Genomic DNA, 24,983 nt, shown 5'->3' on the forward strand with positions numbered 1-24,983 from the left:
GTCAGGGACACATCGGCTGGAAGAGAGCGACGCCGGCTACTGCTCCGGTGAGCTCGCGTTCTACGACATCGCATCGTGGACTTCCTGCCGTGCCTGAGCCCGTTCCGGGGAGTCAACAGAGGACGCTACCACCTGCTACGGCCCGGGGTGTCTCCAGCGCTGTTGCCACCCATCCGGGTGGTGCCCCGACGCCAACAACACCGGCATCACCTCCACGGGCGCTTGGACTGGGAGCCTGTATGACACAGCCAGCGACGCCGCCAGCGGCGCCAGCCCAAGCACGTCGAACACCGCCAGCGACGCCAGCCCAAGCCCGCCGAACGCAGCCTCGACGCCGGCTACGGGATCCACACAACGCCGCAGCCACACCGAACCAACCGTGAGCACGAACGCCGACCGCGAATAGTAGAACACTAGTAGTAGACGCTAGTAGCAGTGTGCCCGGGTCGTGTGTATTTATAGTCTTTGTGCTTTGTGTTAGTTTTGTAAGTTTTGTGTTCTAGTGTGTGTGCCACGTAGGATGTATTAAATGTGCGTTTGTGTGGGTACACCCGTCGCCTAGTCCATTCTTTCGGTCCGAGTGTTCTCCGGAGATATCCGTGACAAAGATAAGTGTCGAGCCTGCTAGGATTAATTTCCTTTTTTCTTTTTTGCTTTGTCTCGGATTTTTTCGATCTCTCGACGTTAGAAAGTATGGACTTGGCAAAAACGTTAGAACTCGCGCTCAAGCTAGGGTTAAGCAAGGAAGAGGCGATGCGTCTCTATGACGAGGAGGGAAAGAGGAAGAAAGAGGAGGCAAAGAGGCAGAGAGAGGAGGCAGATAGGCAGAGAAAGGAAAGGGCGCAAGCACGCGCAGACGCTCGTGAAGCAGAAGAGCGTGAGGCGAAAAGAGCTCGCGAGGCAGAAGAGCGAGAAGAGAAAAGAGCTCGCGAGGCAGAAGAGCGAGAAGCTAGAAGAGCTCGCGAGGCAGAAGAACAGGAGAAAAGAAGGATAGAACGGAAGGAGTTTATTTTGTGGAAACAGGTGCATGTCGCGGGAGGATATGAGATCACGGACAATAATCAGCGTTCCTTAACGGGTACAGAATCTCCTAGACCACCCCAGCCAGAGTTTGCCCAAGGAAGCTGATGGCTCCTTTTGATGACAAGAGAGATGATTTGGATGCATATCTGCAACGATTCGAGCGGATAGGTTTGGGGCAAGGCTGAGAGCGCTGTGAATGGGCCACGGCATTGAGCATGTGTTTAGTCGGAGAGGCGCTGAATGTTTTTGGAAAGATGCCTGCTGCTGATTCCATGGACTACGAGAAAGTCAAAAAGGCACTCCTACAAAGATTCAGCCTTACGGCAGAGGGTTATCGTGAAAGATTTCGAACCGCGAAACCTGAGGATTCGGAAACAGCGAAGCACTTTTCCTGCAGGCTGACCAACTATTTTGATAGGTCTGTTGATATGTCAAACACAGGAAAGAGTTTTGAAGGTGTGCGTGACAAGCTGGTCACAGAGCAATTTGTAGCGTGCTGCAGCTCAAAGCTGGCGCTATTCCTGAAGGAAAGAAAGTTGTGTTCATTAGAAGTGTTCACCGACACTGCAGACCAATTCCTCGAGGCTCAATGGCTAAGAAATTTGAGTAAGGCAAAGGAGGAAACCAAAAAGGTCCTAGAGACAGATGCGGCAAAACCAAGAGCTTATGGCGGTGCGTCTAAGGCGCCAGTAAGATGTTTTCTCTGCGGCAAGGTGGGACATCGTGCAGCTGACTGTCGGACTAGTAGCGCTGCCGAAAAAACACAGATTGTGTGTCAAGGTTGTAAGAGGAGGGGTCATACACTATATGAGTGCCGATACAGAACTCAGGACAGAACTGCATGCGTTGTCGACTCTAGGGTAGAACTTGTCACGTCACCCGAAGTTCCACAGTTGAAAGGAGAGCAAACGCCGCTGGAAAATGAGGCAGTGAGTGGAACACCAAAAGTCGAAAGCAGCAATGCCAGTGATGGTTGGGCAAATAGGGGACCGTCCTATATTGGTGCTTAGAGACAGCGGAGCTAACACAGTCTTGGTTCGTAGAAGCCTGGTGATGGACGAGGATCTTACAGGGGAAGCGTCGGCCGTCACTCTTGTAGATAGCACAGTAAGGTACCTTCCTGAAGCGAGGATCCTAGTGTCCACGCCATATTATACTGGGCAGGTAGTGGCAAAATGCGTAGACCAACCCATCTACGATCTCATCTTGGGAAACATTACGGGTGCAAGAAGCGTTGAAGACCCCGATCCCGAGTGGAGGATGCTCGACGGTGAAGAATATCCAAAGGAGGAAAGGCCTGCGACAGCTCAGAGGGGTGAAGTCAGTGTTTCGTCGGCAGTGGAGACAAGAGCTCAAGCGACAGCTCGAGCAACGCAGCGTCCGCTCTCTGCTCCTGTTACGATGTGCCTGAGCGTAACACCGGGCGAAATTGCAATTAGGCAAAAGGAAGACCCGAGCTTGAAGGCTTCCTTCGAAAGAGTCGGGGAAAGAGTGAAAAAAAAGAAGAGTTGGATGTCATTCGAATATCAATTGTTAAATGGTCTGCTGCACAGGGAATGCTTATTTAGTTCAGGAAGGCGGGTCCAACAGCTGGTGTTACCAAGAGATATGCGAGAGACCGCACTACGCTTAGGACATGACGCCATTATGGCCAGACACCAGGGTGTTCAAAAACGGTGTCTAGGATCACCGAGGAGTTCTTTTGGCCGGGTGCTCAGAGTGACGTTAAGCGCTTTGTTCGCTCATGTGACGTGTGCCAGCGCACAGTTCCGAAGGGAAGAGTTGGTCCCGTGCCTCTGGGCAAGATGCCAGCCATGTACCTGTACCGTTGCAGCGAGTGGCGGTTGACATTGTGGGGCCAATCTCTCCAGTATCCACCAAAGGCAATAGATATGTGCTTACTCTGGTTGACGTGGCCACTCGTTATCCTGACTCTATTCCACTGAGAACTATTGACAGTATCCAAGTGGCGGAGGGTCTTGTGAAAATGTTTTCGCGTTATGGGTTCCCGAGGGAAATTTTGAGTGTCCGGGGCTCGAACTTCATATCGGAGCTAATGACGGAGGTTAACCGCCTTTTGTCATTGAGGCAGTTATTGACGACGCCTTACCATCCCATGTGTAATGGGCTTGTAGAGCGGTTCAATGGCACCCTCAAAAATATGATCAAGAAAATGTGCCAGGAGAGACCTACTGATTGGGATAGATATCTCACAGCTCTTTTGTTCGCTCACCGCGAAGTACCGCAAACGAGTCTTGGTCTCTCGCCCTTCGAGATGTATGGGAGAACCGTTAGAGCTCCACTTACAATACTCAAAGAGCTGTGGGCTAATAAGGAGATTGCATCAGATCTCAAGACAACCAATAATAGCCATCGCCGATAATATTGTGTCTTCACCGATAAGTCTTTCTAACACCTTGGAGATGGTTTGGGTTGAACTCCGTGTTCATTTCAGGAAACTGATTCTGGGCATATGCTACCGTTCTCCGTCTTCGTGTGCAACTTTCGTTGAAGATTTGCATGATGCTCTTAACATGATCTCAGTACGTTATCCAGGTGCGGCAATCCTTCTTGCTGGTGACTTCAATTATCCCAGCATCGTGTGGACTAATACTCGCCGTATCCTCGCCCCTTTTCTACCGAATGCAATTACTTTTTGCGAACCTGTTTGGATTTCAACCTTTCGTAGCTAGTTACCAAACCAACTCGAGTCACGCCATCATCTTCCAATATATTAGACCTTGTGTTAACCAACGCGCCGGATCTTATTCCTTCAATTTCCTACTTACCTGGTCTTAGTGATCACTCCTTGCTTCATTTTGATGTAAAAATTAAAATTCCTAATCGCCGGAGCATGTTCAAGTCTATTAGGGATTACAAACGGGCGGACTATGATGAAATTAATCGTGAAATGGCTCTTTTCTTAAACAGCTTTTTACCAGAATTTTCACAGCGTTCTGTCCACACTAACTGGGAATTGTTTAGGGACACTGTTGAACGTCTCACTAATACATTTGTGCCACTAAGACTTTTGCGGTGTAATAGACAATCACCATGGTTTAATGACATTTTAATAAGGCTATCCAATAAGAAAAAGCGTTTCTTTCGCTCGGCCAAATCATCGAATTCGCAACAACGATGGGACGGTTACCTTTCTGCAGCCGCTGAGTACAAATTAGCTCTGAAAAGTGCTAAGGACTCCTTCTTTAACAATACTTTGCCTGCTCTCTGATTAATAACCCTAGACAGTTTTGGAACACTGTGAACCAGAAAGATAGTTCGTCAATACTACTTACATCTTCTGACGGCGTTGCATATTCACCTAATGAATGCGCTAGTGTTCTTAATAGTGTTTTTGTTGCTGCATTTTCTGGCAATGTTTGCCTTACCAATCAGGAGTGTCCGGTCTTGGACGCTTTTCCAATGGATCCAATTCTTTTTGACACAACTGGCATCCTGAGAATAATTGAAAACCTTAAAATTTCTTCCTCCTGTGGCGTCGATAACATTAATTCGAAATTTCTTGTTAATGCAAAGATGTACAGTTCAATGATCCTTACCAAACTGTTTGACCAGTCTCTGGAAACAGGCTGTATTCCCAATGACTGGAAGGTTGGGAGGGTGATTCCGTTGCACAAGTCTGGCGATAAACATTGCCCTGATAACTTTCGCCCTGTGTTGCTCACCAGCATTCCATGTAAAATCATGGAACATGTCATCTACTCTCATCTTGCTACCTTTTTAGAATCCAATTGCTTTTTCAGTAATGCCCAACACGGCTTCCGTAAATCATTTTCATGCGAAACGCAACTCATATGCTTCACAAATGACTTGCATTGCATTCTAGATCGCGGATACCATGCTGATTCTATAGTTATGGATTTTTCTAAAGCATTTGACAAGGTTTCACATGAGCTTCTTTTTCTTAAACTAAACAGCCTTAACATCGATTCCACATTACTTGCATGTTTGCATTGTTTTCTTTCAAACCGAAGTCAGTTCGTAACAGCAAATAACGTCAATTCAGATTCCTCGCCTGTTGGCTCTGGTGTGCCTTAGGGGTTCGTTCTTGGGCCCCTCCTCTTTCTCATTTATATAAACGACTTACCAACTACTATATTGTCTTCCGTTTGTCTTTTTGCCGATGACTGTGTTATTTACCGCGAAATTAATGACGATAATGATACATCTGTTCTTCAGTCAGATATTAACAAGGTACTGGATTGGTGTAACCTGTGGAATATGAAGCTAAACATTACTAAATGCAAGCATTTGGCCATTTCTCGTCTTTCTACTACACACTCTACCTACTGCTATAATGGCATCACTCTTGAAACTGTGTCGTCTTATAAATATCTGGGTGTTCATGTCTCTTCTAACCTGTCTTGGAAACCTCATGTTGACTACATTATAAATAACGCTAACCGCATCCTTGGATACCTTCGCAGAAACTTTTCATGTGCACCAAGTTCATTAAAACTATTACTTTACAAAACTTTGGTCCGCTCTAAATTGGAATATGCTTCATCGGTGTGGAATCATGGGGTCGAATCTCTCATTTCTGACTTAGAATCAGTTCAAAACCGGGGTTGTCGTTTCATACTTTCCAACTATCATCGTACTAGTAGTGTAACTGCCATGAAAGCTAACCTTTCCCTCCCACTTCTTTCCCATCGCAGGTCAATAGCTTCATTATGTACTTTTCACAAAATTTATCATAATCCTTATCTTAAAGAGATGTTGTTAAAAAGACCATCGTATATTTCAGCACGCAGTGATCACCGCCACAAAGTTTGGATCCCTCCTTGTCGCACGAGATGTTTTCACGATTCATTCATACCCAGAACTTGCGTCAGCTGGAATCACCTTCCCCACGATATTGCTGAAATTACTGATACTGTTGCCTCTCGTAATGCTGTTACTAATTTTATATAAGTCTGTCTATATCTATGTTTTATTTTATTAGCTGCTGTTTTCTTTTGTGGTTTGTTTTGTGTAATGCTGCTTTCTGCTAGTGCTGTTATTGACATTAAACCAGTGTGTGCTTTAACTATATTCAAATTTTTTAGCTGCTGTCTTGTTTTTTGTACTTGTATGTTATTCCCACTCCCCTCTGTAAAGCCTAACGGCCCTGAGGGTAAATAAATGAAATGAAATGAAACATACACATACCTTCTTGAGTTGCGGGACAAGTTGGAACAAACATGCAGGCTTGCACATCAAAGCGTAGAAAGGGCGCGCGAACGCTATAAGTGCTACTATTACAAGAACGCCACTCACAGGAATCTGAATCCAGGCGACAAGGTTCTCATCTTGCTACCCAGGGATCATAATAAGTTACTGATGCAGTGGAAGGGCCCTTACCTTGTGACGCAGAAGAAAAATGACATGGATTATGAGTTACTGATAAATAACACCAAGAAGGTGTTCCATGCAAACATGTTGAAAAAGTACAAAGAAAGAGTTCTCGTTCAGTGTGCCCCCAAGGTAGCATGCTCGGTAGGAGCCGAGGAGACAGGTGATGTTGTCGAGATGCCCACATGCAGTGGGAAGAAAACTGTAGGTTGGGATAAGGTGTTAGTTAACCCCAATTTCAATGAAGACCGAAGGTCCCAGATAAAGGCCCTACTCCAAAGCAAAGAGGACGTGTTTTCAGATGTGCCGGGCAAAACGGATGTCATATGTTGCAGACTAGATCTCTCTACAGATAGACCAATCAGCGTGAAGCAATACCCACTACCTTTAGCAGTACAAGAATCAATAGAAAAGGAGGTGCGGGATATGTTGGAGCTTGGTGTGATTGAGAGGTCATGGTCAGCATACAATGCGACTCTTGTGGTTGTCAAAAAACCTGATGGTACTAACCGACTGTGTGTAGATTTTCGGCGGCTAAATGACATCATAGTACTCGATGCAGAACCCATACCAAAAGCGGACGTGGTGTTCTCTAAGGTGGCTCAAAAAAGGTTTTTTTCTAAATTTGACTTAGCTAAAGGGTATTGGCAAATACCGATGGAAGATTCTTCTAAAGAGAAGACTGCCGTTTCGTGCTCGGCGGGTTTATTCCAATTTAAATTCATGCCTTTTGGTTTGAAGACAGCATCTGCAATATTTACGAAGCTGATGAGGAAGGTTTTGGATGGGCTCCAAAATGTAGAACACTACATTGATGATATCCTAGTGGCAACAGATACGTGGGAAGAGCATGTAATTACGCTGGAAAAACTATTCGATAGAATTCAGCAAGCCAGGTTGACCATAAAACCGGCAAAACGTGAGGTGGGCTTTGAAGCCATTTCTTTTCTCGGACACAAGCTGGGGATGGGCCGCATCGCGACGAAAGACGACATCTTGGACAAAATACAGCAGGCTCAGACACCGACGACCAAGAAGGAGGTACAGTCGTTCCTGGGGTCAACGGGATACTACAGGGACTTTATTCCCGATTATGCCCACATAGCCGACCCGCTTGTCGAACTCACTAAGAAGGGGGCAAGCAATAGCTGACTTGGACTGCCGAACATGAAAATGCATTCGTGATGTTAAAAGGGTGTATGGCAAGACCGCCCGTTCTGCTTGCTCCGAATATGGATAAAGAGTTTGTGCTTCGCACTGATGCATCAGACCGAGCTTTGGGAGCCGTACTCTTGCAAGAAGAGAATCGCGTGCTACATCCGGTATTTTTTGCAAGCAAGAGATTATCGGCTAGTGAAGGCAACTACTCCACTGTTGAAAAGCAATGTTTGGCGGTTGTGTGGGCGGTAAAGAAATTCCACATTTATCTGTATGGGAGACATTTCAGGATTCAGACAGATCATCAGCCGCCTGAATACTTAACCAAGGCCAAATGAACAATAGTAAAGTTATGAGATGGAGATTGGCCTTGCAAGAATACTCATTTCAGGTAGAATATATTAAAGGCAGAGGTAACGTTGGTGCGGGCTTCATGAGTAGAGCCCACTGAACACCTCTAGGTATCTCTGGGATTTATCTTGTTGTTGTTGCTGTTGTCAGTGTTATGTGATTATACAAGGGAGTGTGTTGTGGACACGAACATGTTTATTAAGGACTCTGTGCGGACCGCGGCAGTGGTGTGTTAGTGTTCTGGAAACGCAATTTGGTGTGCTGTGTTAGTGGTGTGCGTTTGGTGTGTGCTGTACCTCTGCGGTGTAGTGTGTGCTGGGTGCAGAATCGCTCAGAAGATAGCCGATTGGCTGGATAGCTTGGAGATGAGGGTGACGTGAGCAGTTTTTCATGGAAAAACTCTTGAGAGTGGGGGCCCTTGTCACATATATTAAGGAGCCTAAATTAAACTTTAAAGGAAAAGGGTGTGAAGAAGACGCAAATTAACCGAAGAATAAAGAAGAGGAAGAAGAAGCATTCGTTGAGGTGGAGAGAGATGATTGGTGGAGAAGCATTCGGTGAGGTGGACAGAGATGATTGGTGGAGAAGAGAAGAAGACGACGACAAAACTTACGTGGACTAACACCGAGGCTATAAAAGGGCGAGTGAGAGCGAGGCACGGGGGGAACAGCAGAGAAGCGGAGGCTCCGGCGGGTCAGGGACACATCGGCTGGAAGAGAGCGACGCCGGCTACTGCTCCGGTGAGCTCGCGTTCTACGACATCGCATCGTGGACTCCCTGCCGTGCCTGAGCCCGTTTTCGGGAGTCACCAGAGGCCGCTACCACCTGCTACGGCAAGGGGTGTCTCCAGCGCTGTTGCCACCCATCCGGGTGGTGCCCCGACGCCAACAACACCGGCATCACCTCCACGGGCGCTTGGACCGGGAGCTTGTACGACACAGCCAGCGACGCTGCCAGCGACGCCAACCCAAGCACATCGAACACCGCCAGCGACGCCAGCCCAAGCACGCCGAACGCAGCCTCGACGCCGGCTACGGGATCCACACAACGCCGCAGCCACACCGAACCAACCGTGAGCACGAACGCCGACCGCGAATAGTAGAACACTAGTAGTAGACGCTAGTAGCAGTGTGCCCGGGTCGTGTGTATTTATAGTCTTTGTGCTTTGTTTTAGTTTTGTTAGTTTTGTGTTCTAGTGTGTGTGCCACGTAGGGTGTATTAAATGTGCGTTTGTGTGGGTACACCCGTCGCCTAGTCCATTCTTTTTCTGGTCCGAGTGTTCTCCGGAGAGATGCGTGACAGTGTGGCCGATTCCTGTCCCGAGGAAGCAGGAATATAGAGGCCTTCACCGATCATCCTGATGGTGAGGTGCCTCAGGGGGCTGTGTGCGATGCCTTACTGGCCCATGCAGGCAGTAACGAAAGGGGCTTTCACCAGTCGTGGCGATGTTTTCTGCCTCAGTAAGCCGTGTGCAGCCGCTGGCTGTCCCAGAGAATAAGATATGTAGAGGCTTTCGGCAGTTGTGGCAAGAGTTCCCGGCCACAGCAGGCCAAGTGCGGCCGCTACCAGGCCCGTGGAATCCGGAATAGAGAGGTTTTCACAGATTATGGCGAGAGATTCTGGCCAGAGCGGGCCATGTGCGGCCGCTTCTTGCCCCGTGGAAGCAGGGATATAGCGGTTCCACATAATGTGGGGAGAGTTCCGTTCTAAAGCGGGCTGTGAGTGGCCACTTCCTGGACCATGGAAGCAAAGATATAGAGGCTTTCACCAATTGTGGCGAGAGTTCCCTGTCATAGCGTGCTGTGTGCTCCCGATTCCTTGCCCGTGGAGGAAGGAATATAGAGCCTTTCACTGATTGTGATGAGAGTTCTCGGCCACACCAGTCCATGTGCAGCCGCTTCCTGTCGCATGGCAGCAGAGATATAGAGGCTTTCACCGAATTTGGTGAGCGTTCCCTATTCCAGCGAGCCCTGTGCGGCCGCCTCCTGTCCCGTGGAAGCAGGGATATGTGTGTTTTCGCCGATTGTTGCGAGAGCTCCCTGCCACCGCTAGCCGTCTGCAGCCGCGTCCTGGCCCGTGGAAGCAGGGATATATAGCGTTTCGCCGATTATGGCGAGAGTTATCTTCCACAGCGACTGTGTGCAACCGCTTCCTGTCCAGTGAAAGCAGGGATATGGAGGTTTTCACCGATTGTGGCGAGAGTTCCCTGCGACGTCAGGCTGTGTGCAACCGTTTCCTCTCCAGTGGAAACAGGGATATGGAGGGTTTATCCGACTGTGGCGCGAGTTGCCTGCCACAGCGGGTAGTGTGCGGCCGCTTCCTGGTCCATGGAAGCAGAGATATAGAGGCTTTAGCCGATTGCGACAAGGATTGCCTGCCAGCGCATGCCTTATGAGGCCGGTGCCTTCCATTTGTATGCTGGACTATAGAGGGTTTCACCGATCGTCGGGATGGAGAGCTGCCACAGGGGGCCATGTACCGGGCGTCACTGGCCAATGCGGGCAGTGATACAAGAGGCTTTCATCGGTCCTGACGACGTTCTCTGCCGCAGCTTGCCATGTGCGGCCTTTCCTGGCCCATGGAAGCAGGGACATGGAGCCTTTCACAGAGGGTGGCGGTAGTTTCCTGCCACAGCGGGCCGTGTGCAGCCGCTTCCTGTCCCGTAGGATCCGGAAAAATGAGGTTTTCACCGACTGTGGCGAGAGATTCCGGAAAGAGCGGGCCATGTGCGGCCGCTTCCTGTCCCGTGGAAGAAGCGATATAGAGGCTTTCACCGACTGTGCGGATAGTTCCCGGCTAAAGCGGGCTTAGTGTGGCCACTTCGTGGCCCATGGAAGCAGAGATATGGAGGTTTTCACCGATTGTGACGAGGGTTACCTGACATATATATAGCGTGCTGTGTGCGACCGGTTCCTGTCCCGTAGAAGCGGAAGCAGGAATATAGAGGCTTTTAACGATTGTGGCGAGAGTTCTCTGCAACAGCGGGGCGCGTGCGGCCGCTTTATGTCTTTTGGGAGCAGGGATTTAGAGGCTTTAACCAATTGTGGCGGGAGAACTCTGCCACAGCGGGCCGTGTGCGGCCGCTTCCTGCCCATGAAAGCAGGGATATAGAGGCTTTCATCGATTGTGGCGAAATTTGCCAGCCAAAGTAGGCTTTTTCCGGCTGGCGCCTGCCACATGCATGAAGGAATGTAGAGGCTTTCACCGATCATCCCGATGGTGAGCTGCCACAGAGGTCCGTTTGCGGCACCTTACTGGCCCATGAAACAAAAGGATGTAGATGTTATCACCGATTGTGGCGAGAGTTCCCTGCCACAGCGGGCCGTGCGCGGCCGCTACCTGGCCCATGAAACCAGGGAAATAAAGGCTTTCACCGAGTGTGGGGAGAGTTTCCTGCCACAGCAAGCCGTGTGCGTCCGCTTCCTTTCCCGTGGAAGCAGAATTACACAGGCTTTCAACGATTGAGGCGAAACTTCCCTGCCACAGCAGGTCGTGTGCTGCCTCTTCCTGTCCCTTGGAAGCAGGGACATAGAGCCTTTCACCAATTGTGGCGAGAGTTCCCGGCCACAGTGGGCCGGGTGCGGCAGCTTCCTGGCCCGTGGAAGCCGGGAAATAAAGGCTTTCATCGAGTGTGGCGAGAGTTCCCTACCGCAGCAGGCCGTGTGTGGTCGCTACTTATCCCGTGCAAGCAGGGTGATGGAGGCTTTCACCGATTGTCGCGAGGGTTGTCTGCAAAGTAGGCTGTATGCGGGCGGCGCCTGCCACCCGTATGCAGGAATATAGAGGCTTTTACCGAACATCCCCATGGTGAGTTGCCACATGAGGCTATGTGCGGCCCCTTAATGGCCCATGCAGGCAAGGATACAAGAGACTTTCACCGGTCGTGAAGAGGTTCCTACCACAGCAGGCAGTGTGCAGCCGCTTCCTAGCCCATGGAAGCAGGGATATAGAGGCTTTCATTGATTGTGGCGAAAGTTCCTGGCATCAGCAGGCCGTGTGTGGCCGCTACTTGTCCCGTGCAAGCAGAGTTATAGAGGCTTTCACCGAATGTCGCGAGGGTTGCCTGCCAAAGTAGGCTGTATACGCAGGCGGCGCCTGCCACACGCATGTAGGAATATAGATGCTTTCACCGAACATCCCCATGAAGAGTTGCCTCAGGAGGCCATATGGGGCCCCTTAATGGCCCATGCAGGCAAGGATACAAGAAACTTTCACCGGTCGTCAAGAGGTTCCCTACCACAGCGGGCCGTGTGCGGCCGCTTCCTGGATGAAGGAAGCAGCGATATAGACGCTTTCACCGATTATGGCCACAGTGCTTTCGCTGCCACAGTGAGCCGTGTGCGGCGCTTCATGGCCTGTGGTAGGAGGGATATAAAGGTTTTCACAGATTGTGGCGAGAGGTCCCTGCCACAGCGAGTTGTGTGCAACCGCTTCCTGTCCAGTGGAAGCACGGATATAGAGGCTTTCACCGATTGTGGCGAGTTTCCTGCCGCAGCAGGCCGTGTACGGCCGCTTCCTGGCCCATGGAAGCTGAGATATAGAGGCTTTCATCGATTCTGGCGAGAGTTTCCTGCCCCAGCTGGCCGTGTGCTGCCGCTTCCTGTTCCTTGGAACCAGGGTTATAGAGGCTTTCATCGATTATTGCGAGGGATTTGTGCCATAGCGGGCCGTGTTTGGCCGCTTCGTGGCACATGTAGGCAGAGGAAATTTGGTTCGTTTTTTTGGGCAAAGGAAAGGCGCAGTGTCTGTCTTACATGTCGGCGGTTACCTGATAAAGAAAGGAAGAGGTGCCGTAGAGGAGGGCTGCGGAATAATGTTGACCACCTTGGGAGTTTGACGTGCATTGACATCGCACAGCACACGGACTGTTTAGCGACTCCCCTCCACCGATACGCAGCTTCCGCGGTCTTGTTATAGCCCGGGAACTGCGGGTCAGTAGCGGAGCGCCCTATCCACTGAGCCACGGCGGCAGGCGGAGGCTTGCACCAGTTGTGGCTATGTTTCCCTGCCCCAGGGGCCGCGTGCGGCCGCTTCTTTGCAAATGGCGGCATGAATATTAAAATGAAAGTTGTTTTGTTGACCGGGTTTCAAACAAACACGGGGTTTACGAACTATGCCTTGCGGCTGGCAAACGCCTTCGTGATAAATTGAATTCTGTATCCGACCCCTTATGTCCACCTACGGAAACAGGAAGACGATCCCCATGAGGTTATCCTTCACAGAAATATATTAAGCCTGGCTTGGACCTCCCAATCACTACTTCAAATAGCCTTTTTATGGCCCTGGAGGTCGTGAATACTTTCCGGGAGCTCCGGGAGGCGCACCTTACAAGACAGTACATGCGCTTGTCGCAAACGGAGTCAGTTCGCACTCTTCTTGCTCGACTCCATAGCCAACAAATCACTTTCATGGAAGAAAGGTTTCGCATCCCAGAACTGTGGAGACGCGCCCTACTTGTGTGACCTTTTCCAGCCAACAGGTCACATGAAGATTATAATTGTCGCCGCTTGGCAAGAGCGGAAGGCGCTAGACCGACATTGTGGTAACAGAACAGGTGTATACTACGTGGACGCCTCCGGCTTTTATGACGGGGGATGGTACACGGCCGCAGTAGTTCACAACGGAAACACAGTTAACGGCCGCACCTTGAGAGCCCGCATGCAACACACTCTTAAGAGGTCGCCATCGCTCTCGCGGCCTCACATTCTGATTCAACATACATAATTACAGACTGGCGAGGGGCCTTTCCGAACGTCGAAAAAGGCTGCCCTCCCTTACTACCCAATCAGATCTACATAAATCGCATACGGGACCACGCACCCCGTTACCTTATATGGATCCCTGCTCACTGGTATTGGCAGCAAATGATGCACCAGAAGCAGCCAACCGCGCGCTCTCTCACTGAGCTGTTTTCTCCTCCCCACCCGATCAAGAACCCGACCTTAAACTTGTCTATATCCTCAAAGATATTACAGCATAATATTAAAATAGTCACCGCCTTTACCCCCACCTATTTAAAGGCCTCAAGAAGGCGGATGAGCGGCTCCTCCTCCGTTTTCTCACCAATACATTGCTGTGCCCTGCAGCCCTAAAACATATTGACCCTTCCTTTAGAGGCAGCAGCCCGCACTGTAGAGTGGTGTTTCGGAATCCTATCACATGGTGTGGGCCTGCCCCTCAAACTCCACCATTCCCCCTGTAGTATGTCGTTTCTGCTGAAGGAGGAATCCCAACATAAAAACGTAACAGATGTTTATTCGATTTTCGATGGCAGCGGACGAGCATACCGACGCTACGCTCGTCTCGGTAGCGGAAGGTAGGAAGCGCTCGTCCCAAGGAAACAGCCTGTTTTTGTAGCCACCATCTGTGACGCATGCCTCGGTTGACGCTGCGATGGTTCTATGTTTTATCGGGACCGCAATCCAGCGCAGAGCCGTGTTAGGTTGGGCCGGGTGATAAAAAGGCAGAGGTTGCGCGGAAATATTCGCAGAGCTTCTCGCCACTTCACCCCCCCCCCTCAAGCAGTGAAGAGCCCTAAGGGTTTGTAAAAATGAGTGCAGCGTACCCGACGTTTATAGCGTGTAGTGACAGATGCAGGCTGCCATGTCGGGGGTCGTGGATGGACGCCTGTGGCTGCACTGTTATTTCCTGTTTCGGCGGAGTCGATGTAGGCTGCATTCATCAGTCGATAGAGACGCGGACGTCGCTCCCTTTGACGCGCAGGGTGAAGGTTTCGTCGTCGCGACGGAGAACTGGGTAGGATCCCTTGTAAGGTGGCTGGAAAGGACTGTGGACGGTGTCATCGCGGAGAAAACTGCACGTGCACGTTGCCAGATCCTTGAAGACGAAACGGGCAGTCCTGCAGTGGTGAGCTACAGGTGACGGGCGGAGGGCTGCGATGGTGCGTCGTAGCCTGGCGACGAAATCGGTAGGATCTGACGTCGTGGTGGTGGATGGCGGTGCAGCAAGAATTTCGCTTGGTAGACGGTTTGGTTTCCCGTAGACGAGCTCTGCGGGTGTAACCTGAAATTTCGGCTTATAGGTGGCCCGAAGACCTAGGGCGACGGTTGGGATGGCTTCGAGCCATGTTGAGCCCGGGTGGCACATGATGGATGCTTTTAACTGACGGTGGAAACGCTTGACCATCCTGTTGGCGCAGGGGTGGTAGTTGGTCATCGAGCGCTCAAACCCGAAGGTTCTGCCCGAGGAGCCTGAAAATTGAGCGATTTGAACTGTCGTCCCTGGTCGGTGGTGACTCGGCGAGGAGTCCCGAAGCGAGCAATCCGGCCGGCGAAGAAGGCCGAGGCGTGTTCTTCCGAGGTGATTCCCTCGATGGGCCATGCCTCAGTCCATCGAGTATACCTATCGATGGCGGTGAGGCATTAGCGATAGGGTCCAGCTGAGAGTAAGATCCCTATGCTATTGAGGTGGACGTGAAACCGTCCAGAGGGCTTGGGGAATGCTCCGAGCTGTTAAGTGACATGCCTGGTGACATTAGCGCGCTGGCATGGAATGCAGGAGCGCGCCCAGGTGCGGCAATCCCCCTGCTTGAAGCTTGTAGAGGGTGTATGCCGGGATGGCTGAGATTACGCAGCTGGTTGAAGAGGCCACTGCGATGGGAAAGGGGCACGTAAGCCAGCTTCGTGTTGGTGACATGTCGCAGTAGATAGTCGTTGTCGGTCCAGGTAGGTGGATTTGTAGCTGTAGTGAGGACCCGCCCTTAAGAAGTTCTTGCAGTTCGACGTCCGTAGTCTGAGCCTCGGCGAGAACGTCAGCTGTTAGCTGCGACAAGCCGATAGCTGCCACACGTGAAAGCGCGTCGGCGACCACGTTGTCCTTCCCGCTGACAAGTTGGATGTCGGTGGTAAACTGGGCAATGAACGAGAGCTGGTTATGCTGAACCGGCGGGTGTTTGTCGTTAAGTTGAGAGAAAGTATAGGTCAGAGGTTTATGGTCTGTGTGGATAGTGCAGTACTCTCCTTCGAGAATGTGGCGAAAGTGTTGAACTGCTTCGTATATCGCCAGAAGTTCTCTGTAGTAAGCTGGCGAACTCGATGAAGCTGGGGTCGTGGTTTCGTTGGTGGGACTGGCCATCGTTTTCTGAGCTGATAGTTTCTTGGAGAACGCCAAGGGATGCCAGGTGTCCTCAGCGCGTTGCATAAGGGCGGCGCTGACGGCGAAGTTAGTGGCGTCAGTGAAGAGCCCCAAGGGAGCGTCTGGCACGGGATCAGAGAGAAGTGTGGCGTTGCAGAGAGCAGCTTTGCATTCTTCCAAAAGTTGCGTTAAATCAGGTGTCCAAGTGACGGGTTGTTTTCCTCGTAGTCCAGCCAAGGCATCATGGAGGGGAGCCTGATTGTCGGCTGCTTGTGGCAAGAAACGCCTGTAAAACTTCAGCATGCCGAGGAAACGGCGAAGGTCTTTAGAGGTGTTGGGTTAGGGGTAATTTTGGTAATTTTGCAGGTCTGAGATGCGTTGAGGCAAAGGTCGAGATCCTTCTGATGAAAATTCGTGGCCGAGAAATTTGACGACTGAGGCGCCGAGCGTGCTCTTTCGGTCATTGACAAGTAGGCCGTGGTCATCGAGTTGTTGGAAAAGACGACGAAGGTGTGTGTGGTGTTCGTCGGCGTTACGGGAAAAGACCAATATGTCCTCAAGATAGACGAAGCAGAAGTCGAGGCCGCTGACGACTTCATCCATCAAACGTAGAAAGGTTTGTCCAGCGTTCCTCAGGCCAAAGCTCATGAAGGGAAACTCGAACATTTCGAAAGGGGCAATGATCCAGTTTTCGGGACGTCTTCCGGATTGACGGGTATCTGCGTGTATGCCTACACCAAGCCTAGCACGGAGAAAACGTGGCAGAAATAAATGCGATGGGCGAAGTCCTGTATGTGGTGAAGGGGATACCTCTCCGGAATGGTGCGGGCTTTGAGGGCACGGTAGTCCACACAGGGCCGCCAGCCTTCGGTCTCCTTTTGGACGACGTGAAGAGGCGAGGCCCATGGGCCGTCGGAGCAGCGGGCGATTTCCTCACGGAGCATGGCTTCGAACTCTGCTTTGGCTATGCGCATGCAGTGCAAGGCGTGACAGAAGCAGCAGAAAACCATAGGGCCTGGGGTGGTCCGAATTTAGTGCACAATGTTGTGCGGCACATTTCGTGGTGACCCGCTAGGACGCGTGAAACCGGGAAATTCGGCGAGGTTGGCGTGGTACGGCGAATGATTTTCAACACCGAGTGCTTTGATGCTTGGCTGGTTTGTAGTCGTTCGCTGTCCTGGCGAAGAATGTTCCGTTGTCGGGTCGATTAAACGGTTGTGGCGGCAGTCCGGAAGGAGGTTTTAGTGCGCCAAATAGTCTGAGCCGATGATTAGCTCGATGACGTCGGCGATGACAAAATTCCAATGAAGTCCACGGCGTAGGTTTTTAAACTGTACGCGCAGGCGGAGCGAGCCGTAAGTCTTGATTGTGCACCGGTTTGCCGCGCTGAGCTCCAAAGACGTAGGAGGACGGGTACCTTGAACATGGACTCCTGGGTAGCAGCAGATGTCGGAACCGCTCTCGACAAGGAACCGCTGCTTTGTAATTTGGTCGGTGACGAAGATGCGACGGCCGCCAGGTTGGCAGCTCACGGTCGTGTCTACGAGCTTCCGTTCGCGTTTCCTTTATGCCCAGCGGATCTGGGTGGGCAAGATTGTCGTGATCTGACCCCGAAGCGTCGATTGCAGTAGCACCGGTCGTCGTCAGCAGGCAGCTGCGACGGGCTGGTGTTACGGTCATTGCTTTGTGAGCGGAGCGTCGGCAAATGTTGATCCAGGCGTCGTTGAATGGAGCTGAGCTGTCGAGTGATGTCGTCGATACGGCGCGCAAGCTATGTGGTACTCAGCGGTGTGGTGACAGCCTGAACGGTGGGCGACAACTGCGGCAAAGAGATCTCGATGACACGATCAGCGACACCGGCAAGTTGGTCGAGAAGTAGTGTAAGCTGAGCCTGCAGAATTGCCTGGACGTGCGGTTGAAGTCGTTGATGCCAAAGTGCTCGCAGAAAGGAATCCTGGACTTCCATGTTGCCCGCGAGAGCACGCATGTGGCGGAAGAGTTGCGGAGGCTTGCACTCGGCAAGTTCTCCGGACTGTAGTTGTCGCACCTTTTGGTCTTCCGAGAGTGACAGGCGGCGGATTAGTTCGGTATTGAGGTGTTCGTAAAGGTTGGCCGTTGGTGGGCGGGCAAGGATATCCCGGATCTCGTTGGAGTGGCGGGCATCGAGGTGGGCGACGACATAATCGTAGCGGGTCCGGTTTTGCGTGATGTGCCCTAGGCAGAACTGGGCCTCGACTTGGGAGAACCATACCACGGGCGAGTCGGCCCGAAACGGCGGAAGCTTGACAGCGACACGCAAGACGCCGTGCGCGATTCCGTTTGCCGAGGTTCTGACGTCCTCGGCAGAGCCTGCAGGATGCTGCTGTATGGAATTATAGAGTTGGTCGTGCCGTTCCTGAAGCTGTTGCTCTTGCTTGTCCATGGCGATGCGTTATTGTCCGTTATCCGGGTCACCAGATGTGGGGGGTCGTTTCTGCTGAACGATGAACCCTATCATAAAAACGTAACAGATGTTTCTTCGATTGCGGATGGCAGCGGTCGAGCATATCGACGCTACGCTAGTCTCGGTAGCGGAAGGTAGAAAGCGCTCTTCCCAGCTGAGCAGCCTGTTTTTATAGCCACCGTCGGTGACGCATGCCTTGCGTGACGCAGCGGTGGCGCTGTGTTTTATCGGGAACGCAGTCCAGCGTGTGGCCGTGTTACGCTGGGCCGGATGATAACAAGGCGGAGGCTGCGCGGAAATATGCGCCGAGTGTGTCGCCGCACCACCCTCCCCAGCCCAACCCGGAAGGTATGGGAGGCGACCCTGCTCGGCTGCCACGACTTACAGGCCCAACAAGCCTTCTTCGGTCGAGGCCGTGTAGCGGCTACCGCAACTGGGATCGCAAACTTGGGACCTCCGCCTATTGTTTCTAAATAACGGTCCCTTACTTGCAGATCCAAGCATACCTCCTGTCCCTTGTGTAGGCAATAAATATTTTCACCCCCCCCCTACCTCCCGGCGTTGGTAGCTGGCGTTCATAGCAAACGAGTTCTGACGCAAAGCACCAGCAAAGTCAGCAGAGCTTCCATGAAGACGCGCGTTGTAACGATGATAGCTGGACCAGTAGCCCTCGCAGAAGATGACAGGGCAAGCAGAGAGTAATCATTAGAATGATGTTCTCAGTGCTAATGATGCTCCTTCGAGCCAAAATGAAACGTTGATGCTCCAGACAGAGTGGGGCTGTGCGTTTGTGTCTGGTAGAGTTTTTAAAAATGAACCGGTAGCAGGGCATGTCAATGGTACATCTTGAAGTCCTGCTGGCTGCACCTGCACCAAGTATAGTATTTAAGCACGGATGCAAGATCAGCTTGGGTACGCATTGCGTTCACCTGAACTTTGCGGCGCCTATCTGCAGGTGCGCGTACTCAGCAGGCGTCAAGGTGATCGACAGCAGGGACGAGGAGGGCTGCGCACGTTTCTTCGATACGCATCTTGTGGCGGGCCAGCTTCCCTTCAGAAATGCCTTCACTCATTTGCCGGTGAGTTGCCCGGCCATTCGGCTCCTTTTCACCGATGCAGCTGAATTGGCGATGCTTGACCAAGCGGTCTCTTTATGAAGAGCTTGAATAACTTGAAGGAATAGTAACTCATTGCACAGAATTAACTTCACGTTCACCGTAATGACCAATGGAGGCTATCTTAGAAAATGGCACCGAACATTGCAGTCATTCTATGCGAGAAAGAAACACAGAAAAGGTATATCTCTAGTCTATTTATTCACTGGTTATAGTGAGTCGCAAGCACAGCTCTGGTCAAAGACCGCCAATACGTAATATTTTCTTGTCTCATGTTGTGCTGAAAGATCCATTTTTCAAGCACTTCTCTCGAAAGAAGCTGAGGACAACGAGGAGGCACAACTTTATATTTAAAAGAAAAAAAGGTCCTAAATGATGGGCTCCTACTAGTCCAATAGTCCACGGGCCTGGGCCTCACAGAGATTCATGTCCACTAGCCTTGTTTGTCCAAATCGATGAGCAGCTCGCAGAGTGGCATTCGATGAGGAGGATGGTGGGTTGGGTATGGAGGGAACTGCTATGGCTGGGGGGCATTCCGACAGGTAGTGCATAAGGGTGGCCTTGGCCGCCCCACATGTGGAGCAGATTGGGAGGGACAGTGTATGCTGATAGCGATGAAGGAAGTAAGGATAGGAGTATCTGCAGCTGCCGCCAGACCGCACTGCATTTTGAATCTAGTGAATGGTGACGTGGTGGGATTGGGAAGCGGCTGCTTTTGTAATGTGTCGTTGTATGTTACCAGAGCTCGCGAGATTTCAAGCGTGGGTTTGGGTGCCCGATCTTCCGTGACCTCTACGGATAGTTCCCGAGGCAGCACATGAACGAGCTGGTTACCGAGGACCGAGGCATGCCCAGGAACCCACGTGAGTGCAGCCAAACACCGGGCTAGGGGAAAGCTTGAACACATTTGATGACCGCTAATTGCCTGGCGGTACTGCGGATTTGATCCCGTACGTTCCGTGTGCGAGGCTGGGGCTCAAGCCACTAGTTCATCGTTGCTTTTACTTACTGCAAAAGTCACAGACGAACGTGGCTCAAATGTACTCACGTGCATCGAACCAATCATTGAAATGTGGGAAGTGCGACTTAGAATTGAATGCGTGCACTGAATTTCATTTCCATCCGCATTATCGCCTAACCTATGAGGTGCCTATTTCTGCTGGAGGCTCTCGGCGCTCTAAAGGAACGGTGGTGACAAGCATTAAAACAGACCAATGCGTAAAACACAACCTTTTACAGCCTCGCCCATGCCACAACATTCAAAAAATAATTTGTCTCCATACTTCCCTGAACTGTTACGATATTTCCGGCAACATCGCTTCTGTAACATATCTTAAATAATTGAAAACTTCCATCGAAAACCATTTTTGCCATAACAGCCGCACTCTCCGCCCACACCTCATGAACAGGCCTCAGATGGGGCCTTTGAGGACCTAATAAAAAAACAGCTCTAAGATACGCCATCAGGTTTCGCGGCGTAGTGAGGAAAGCTTAAACGCACAAAAAGACTGGGGCTTCACATAGGCAGGAGAGAGCAAGAACTCAACGCATGCGTCAGCCATTTCCTTATCCAATAGATTATCTGATGCTGTACTGAAGTAGTCAGCTGCGTTCGTGCGAACCGTACGTGCTTTCATTATTTCACGCACGTGAGATTTTAAAGAATGTGTCTTCAAATGTGCACTCGCTGAACAACGGCTTCGCGTTTTACTGGGACACTCATGGCAGTGATCCTATAGGTGACTGTTTCCGTTTGTGCCAAAGTAAGCTTTTCTTTTGCTAGTAGTCTTTAATTAGGTACCTGCTTGTCTGCCCTATATGTCCTGATCAATGCAATGCGACAGACCACCTTTTTTGTGCGCTGCAGAAACTTATTCCCATGTTTCATTTTACACTCCTTGAGCGGCGAGGATTCATCCTAGCAAATTTCGGCGGAGTGTTTAGGACAGAGAAATCCAGTCTCAAATTCACCCTATTGAAAACCCTTTTCCACTTGCGTGAAAAAAAACGTTCAAGTAAGCTATAAGCGCCAACGATGCAATGCTCGGGAAGTCTCTTTCAACATTTTTCAATAAACAAATACTTCCTTGATATAACGAGTCGAAGCAAGGCAAACAGCTGGCTTGCTTCCTATCTGATGTAGAAGGGTATCGATAGGGGATATGGTTTTTACATGGCGCTGGTGAAGCACATGTTCAGTTTTGCCGTTTTGACAAGCTTAGTACGGTAGGACGAATACTACACAAGTGTGGTTTCTTAGCCCTAGAGTGGTAATAACAGCTCACGTCAGTTATGCACGATATTAATATTACAATCAAATGCTGCAATCTGTTGCCAGTCGATGTCTCGTGGGTGAACTCGAGCAGATGAAAACACTTGTTAAAAAAGTGGCATGATGGTTATCCCATTGTAACATGAGATTCAGCGAGAGACAGCTGTTAAGATATTAGGGTATTACGGTATGTTGCTGTATAGAATATGAGAGCGGTTTCATATCTGTACAGTACTAGAGCGCTCTTTTCAGTTTTCCACACAAACTGGTTTTTCGAATACACGTACCCGTTTTGTTCCTTTTTTAGGCATAGTAGCAGCGCAAAAAAAACACACACAAGAGAAGAATAGACACCGACAGACGCGTACAGACGCAGCACTAACAACTGATTTTATTCCAAGCCATCAAGTGGAATATATAGGCCGCATATCGCATGCGCGCTAAGAGAAAGAAAGAAGGCATGTCATCACAACATCCAGATCGTTCATCTTATCTTGTAGCAGAAAAAAGTGCACGTCCCGAACTATACAGCAGGATTGACGTATCGCTAATACAATCACTGGCCTTTTTCTTTATATGGAAGGCTTCCGGAAGCTCACGTGCGGTCTGGTATTTACCTTTGTCTGGGACCATAGTACTTTCAAAATGAGGCGGACACTTTCAAGAACTGCAGTGCTGAACTAAGCGCACGTCCTCACTGTTCTGTAAATTTAGTTGGTGCTCCCTGAGTCGATCGTTCTGGCATCTGCCTGTTTGGCCTGCATAGGCTTTCCCGCAAGACAACGGTATCTCGTAAACCCCTCCTGTTTGGCAACGCACGCATGGCCTGGCATGCTTTTTCCGCAACTTTTTTTTTGCGGATTCCTTGCCAGAGATACAAGGGCATAGCTTAGATAGTTTTTCCGGAGCGGAAAAGACGAGAGGCACCCAAACCTGCCCGCAACCTTCTTCAGGTTGTGCGAAATTTTATGCAGGTAGGGGACAACTTCCGGTGGCACGCTCCTTTCACCTTCCCTCGTCTTCAGGCTCTTCGTGTGCTTCTTTACTTTTTTAAGGAGGGTCTCGGCAACCGCCGTCACGACCGACTGAGGGTACCCAGACGCTACTAATCTTTCCAATTGACCATTAAAGCTGCTTGCCATTTCTTATTTGCACGATTTCTCCAGTGCTGATTATAGGCAGAGGTTTACAATGCTGCGTTTTACGACCTTTGAATGGGCGAAAACATACGGTAGGAGCTATTTTTGTACATGTGGAGCATATGCCCAACGCAAGCGTTCTTCACCAAACTTGACACGTATGCCTACAAACTGAAAGGCCTTTTGCTTCGGTAGCTGGCAGGTGAACATCAGTCCCTTCCCATGCTTTTTGAAAGCGTCCAAAATGTTATTAACTCTAGAGCAGTAGTGTAAAGGTATCTGCTTGTCCAAAATGATCAAAACATTGTCAACGTGTCGGTACGCTTTCGTGACTTCGTCCAGCCTAAAAACGGAAGATAAAATCTGGTCAATGCTGGCTAAAAATATATCGCTTAAAATGGGCGCAACGCATGACCCAATGCAACTTCCTTTGGTCTGGAAGTAGGGCTTGTCATTAAATGTGATAAAAGTACTTTGGAGATAAAATTCTGAAAGCATCAAAAAAATTTCAACAGACATGCTAGCTGACTCCTGAAAAGGGACGACACCACTCATGTCAATGCATTGCTTCAGTGCTGTGAACAGCTCTTGGTGAGGTACTGAATAATACAGATATTCTACATCCACAGAAAACGCGTAGCTGATGCTCGGTTCAGAGTTTAGAAACTTGATTATTTTCTTAGAATTTTTTTTAAGGAAAGGGTCCGCTATAGTCAATTATTTTAACGATTTTTGAAGATACTGGTTCACCAGCAACTGCCAAGTCCCCTTTTCACTGAATATGGCGCGGAAAGCAACTTCAGGCTTGTGTGTCTTGGCACTAAAAAACAATTTCAATGTATTACCTTCACAGTTGGATATCTTGCTACTCAAAAAAAATTTCCCCACATCCTTCCATAAGTTTGCAACTTTTTGTTTTGCGATAGTGGAGCGGCCATTTTAGCGGTGAAATTTTTTTTCACTGCCTGATGTGCCTCCTCGTTAATAATGCCCTGCAGAAGAACCACAAATCCTCCTTCTTTGTCGGCCTGTACAAGTGATAAATCATTCTATTTAAAGTGTGCGACCACCTTCTGCAAAGTCGTTGCACATTGCTTATTTTTAGATACAACAGCAGCTTTCTTCAGGCAGTTCGGCCCTTAAAGCAGGCATCTCTCACTCTGTTCTGTCGGTGCTTTGCTATACGGCGATTCAGTGCAGCCAGGTCTTGATTAGGTACCGATGGTGCTAGTCCATACTTGGGTTTCTTGTTGAGGAGTCCGCTTATGTCCTGGGGCAGGTCAACATCTCCCAGTACTTTAAAGCTTCCACTAGCTGGTTTCTTCCTTGTCTTCTCCAGACCTTGGAGAGCTTGTCTTAAGTAATACGCCCACCACATCGTAGTTGGTTGACCAATGAGACGTCTGATGTAGCGCAGCATGGTTTCAGCCAGCCACTGCGGATACTGGGTGCAGCAAGTAACTGACAGCCAGTCCTGGTAAATGTGCCTTTGCCGCCATAGCTCCGATCGCAGAATTTTGTCAACGCGCTATACATGTCCCCACGAAGGGGAAACAGGGCCCAAAAAGGCACTCACTTCTTCGGGAATCCGGCCTTTCGTCAGAGAGACGGCGATGTACCTTGATCGAGAAATGGTGTAGGCAATGGTGACGGTTAAAGCATTGACAGAAGGAAATTGCGGGTTAACACAGAAAGAAGTGCCCAATGTAGAAGTATGGTTCAGTAAAATGAGCTCTTGGGCAAGTCGGTTACTTGTCTTAGACGTAGTAGCAACGCAAAAACACACACACAAGAGAAGAATTGACACCGAGAGACACGCACAGACGCTGCACTTACAACTGATTTTATTCCAAGTTATCAAAGAGGAATATATAGGCTACTCTACAGACTGCGACATATTACTAGCGTTAAAATACAAAGGAAAAAGAGCAGAAACACACAGGACAGACGCTAGAGCGTGATTAAAGAACTAAGTTGGGCTAGTTGGTGCTTTTGGTCCACAGACTGAGACATATTACTAGTGTTAAAATACA

General features: G+C 50.1%; 1 protein-coding gene across 1 annotated transcript in view; it reads left to right on the forward strand.

Moving 5' to 3' along the window:
- The window catches only part of LOC144123113 (glycoprotein-N-acetylgalactosamine 3-beta-galactosyltransferase 1-B-like), a 380,861-nt gene extending 360,433 nt beyond the window's left edge, over positions 1-20,428 (forward strand). Inside the window, exons 5-6 of the mRNA XM_077656016.1 lie at positions 19,380-19,503; positions 20,342-20,428. Of these exons, the coding sequence (XP_077512142.1) occupies positions 19,380-19,503; positions 20,342-20,428 (211 nt within the window). The remainder of the gene's footprint in view (positions 1-19,379; positions 19,504-20,341) is intronic.
- The last annotated feature ends 4,555 nt before the right edge of the window (positions 20,429-24,983 follow it).

This window comes from Amblyomma americanum, chromosome 3 (genome assembly GCF_052857255.1).
Source record: "Amblyomma americanum isolate KBUSLIRL-KWMA chromosome 3, ASM5285725v1, whole genome shotgun sequence".
Lineage (NCBI taxonomy): Eukaryota > Metazoa > Arthropoda > Arachnida > Ixodida > Ixodidae > Amblyomma > Amblyomma americanum.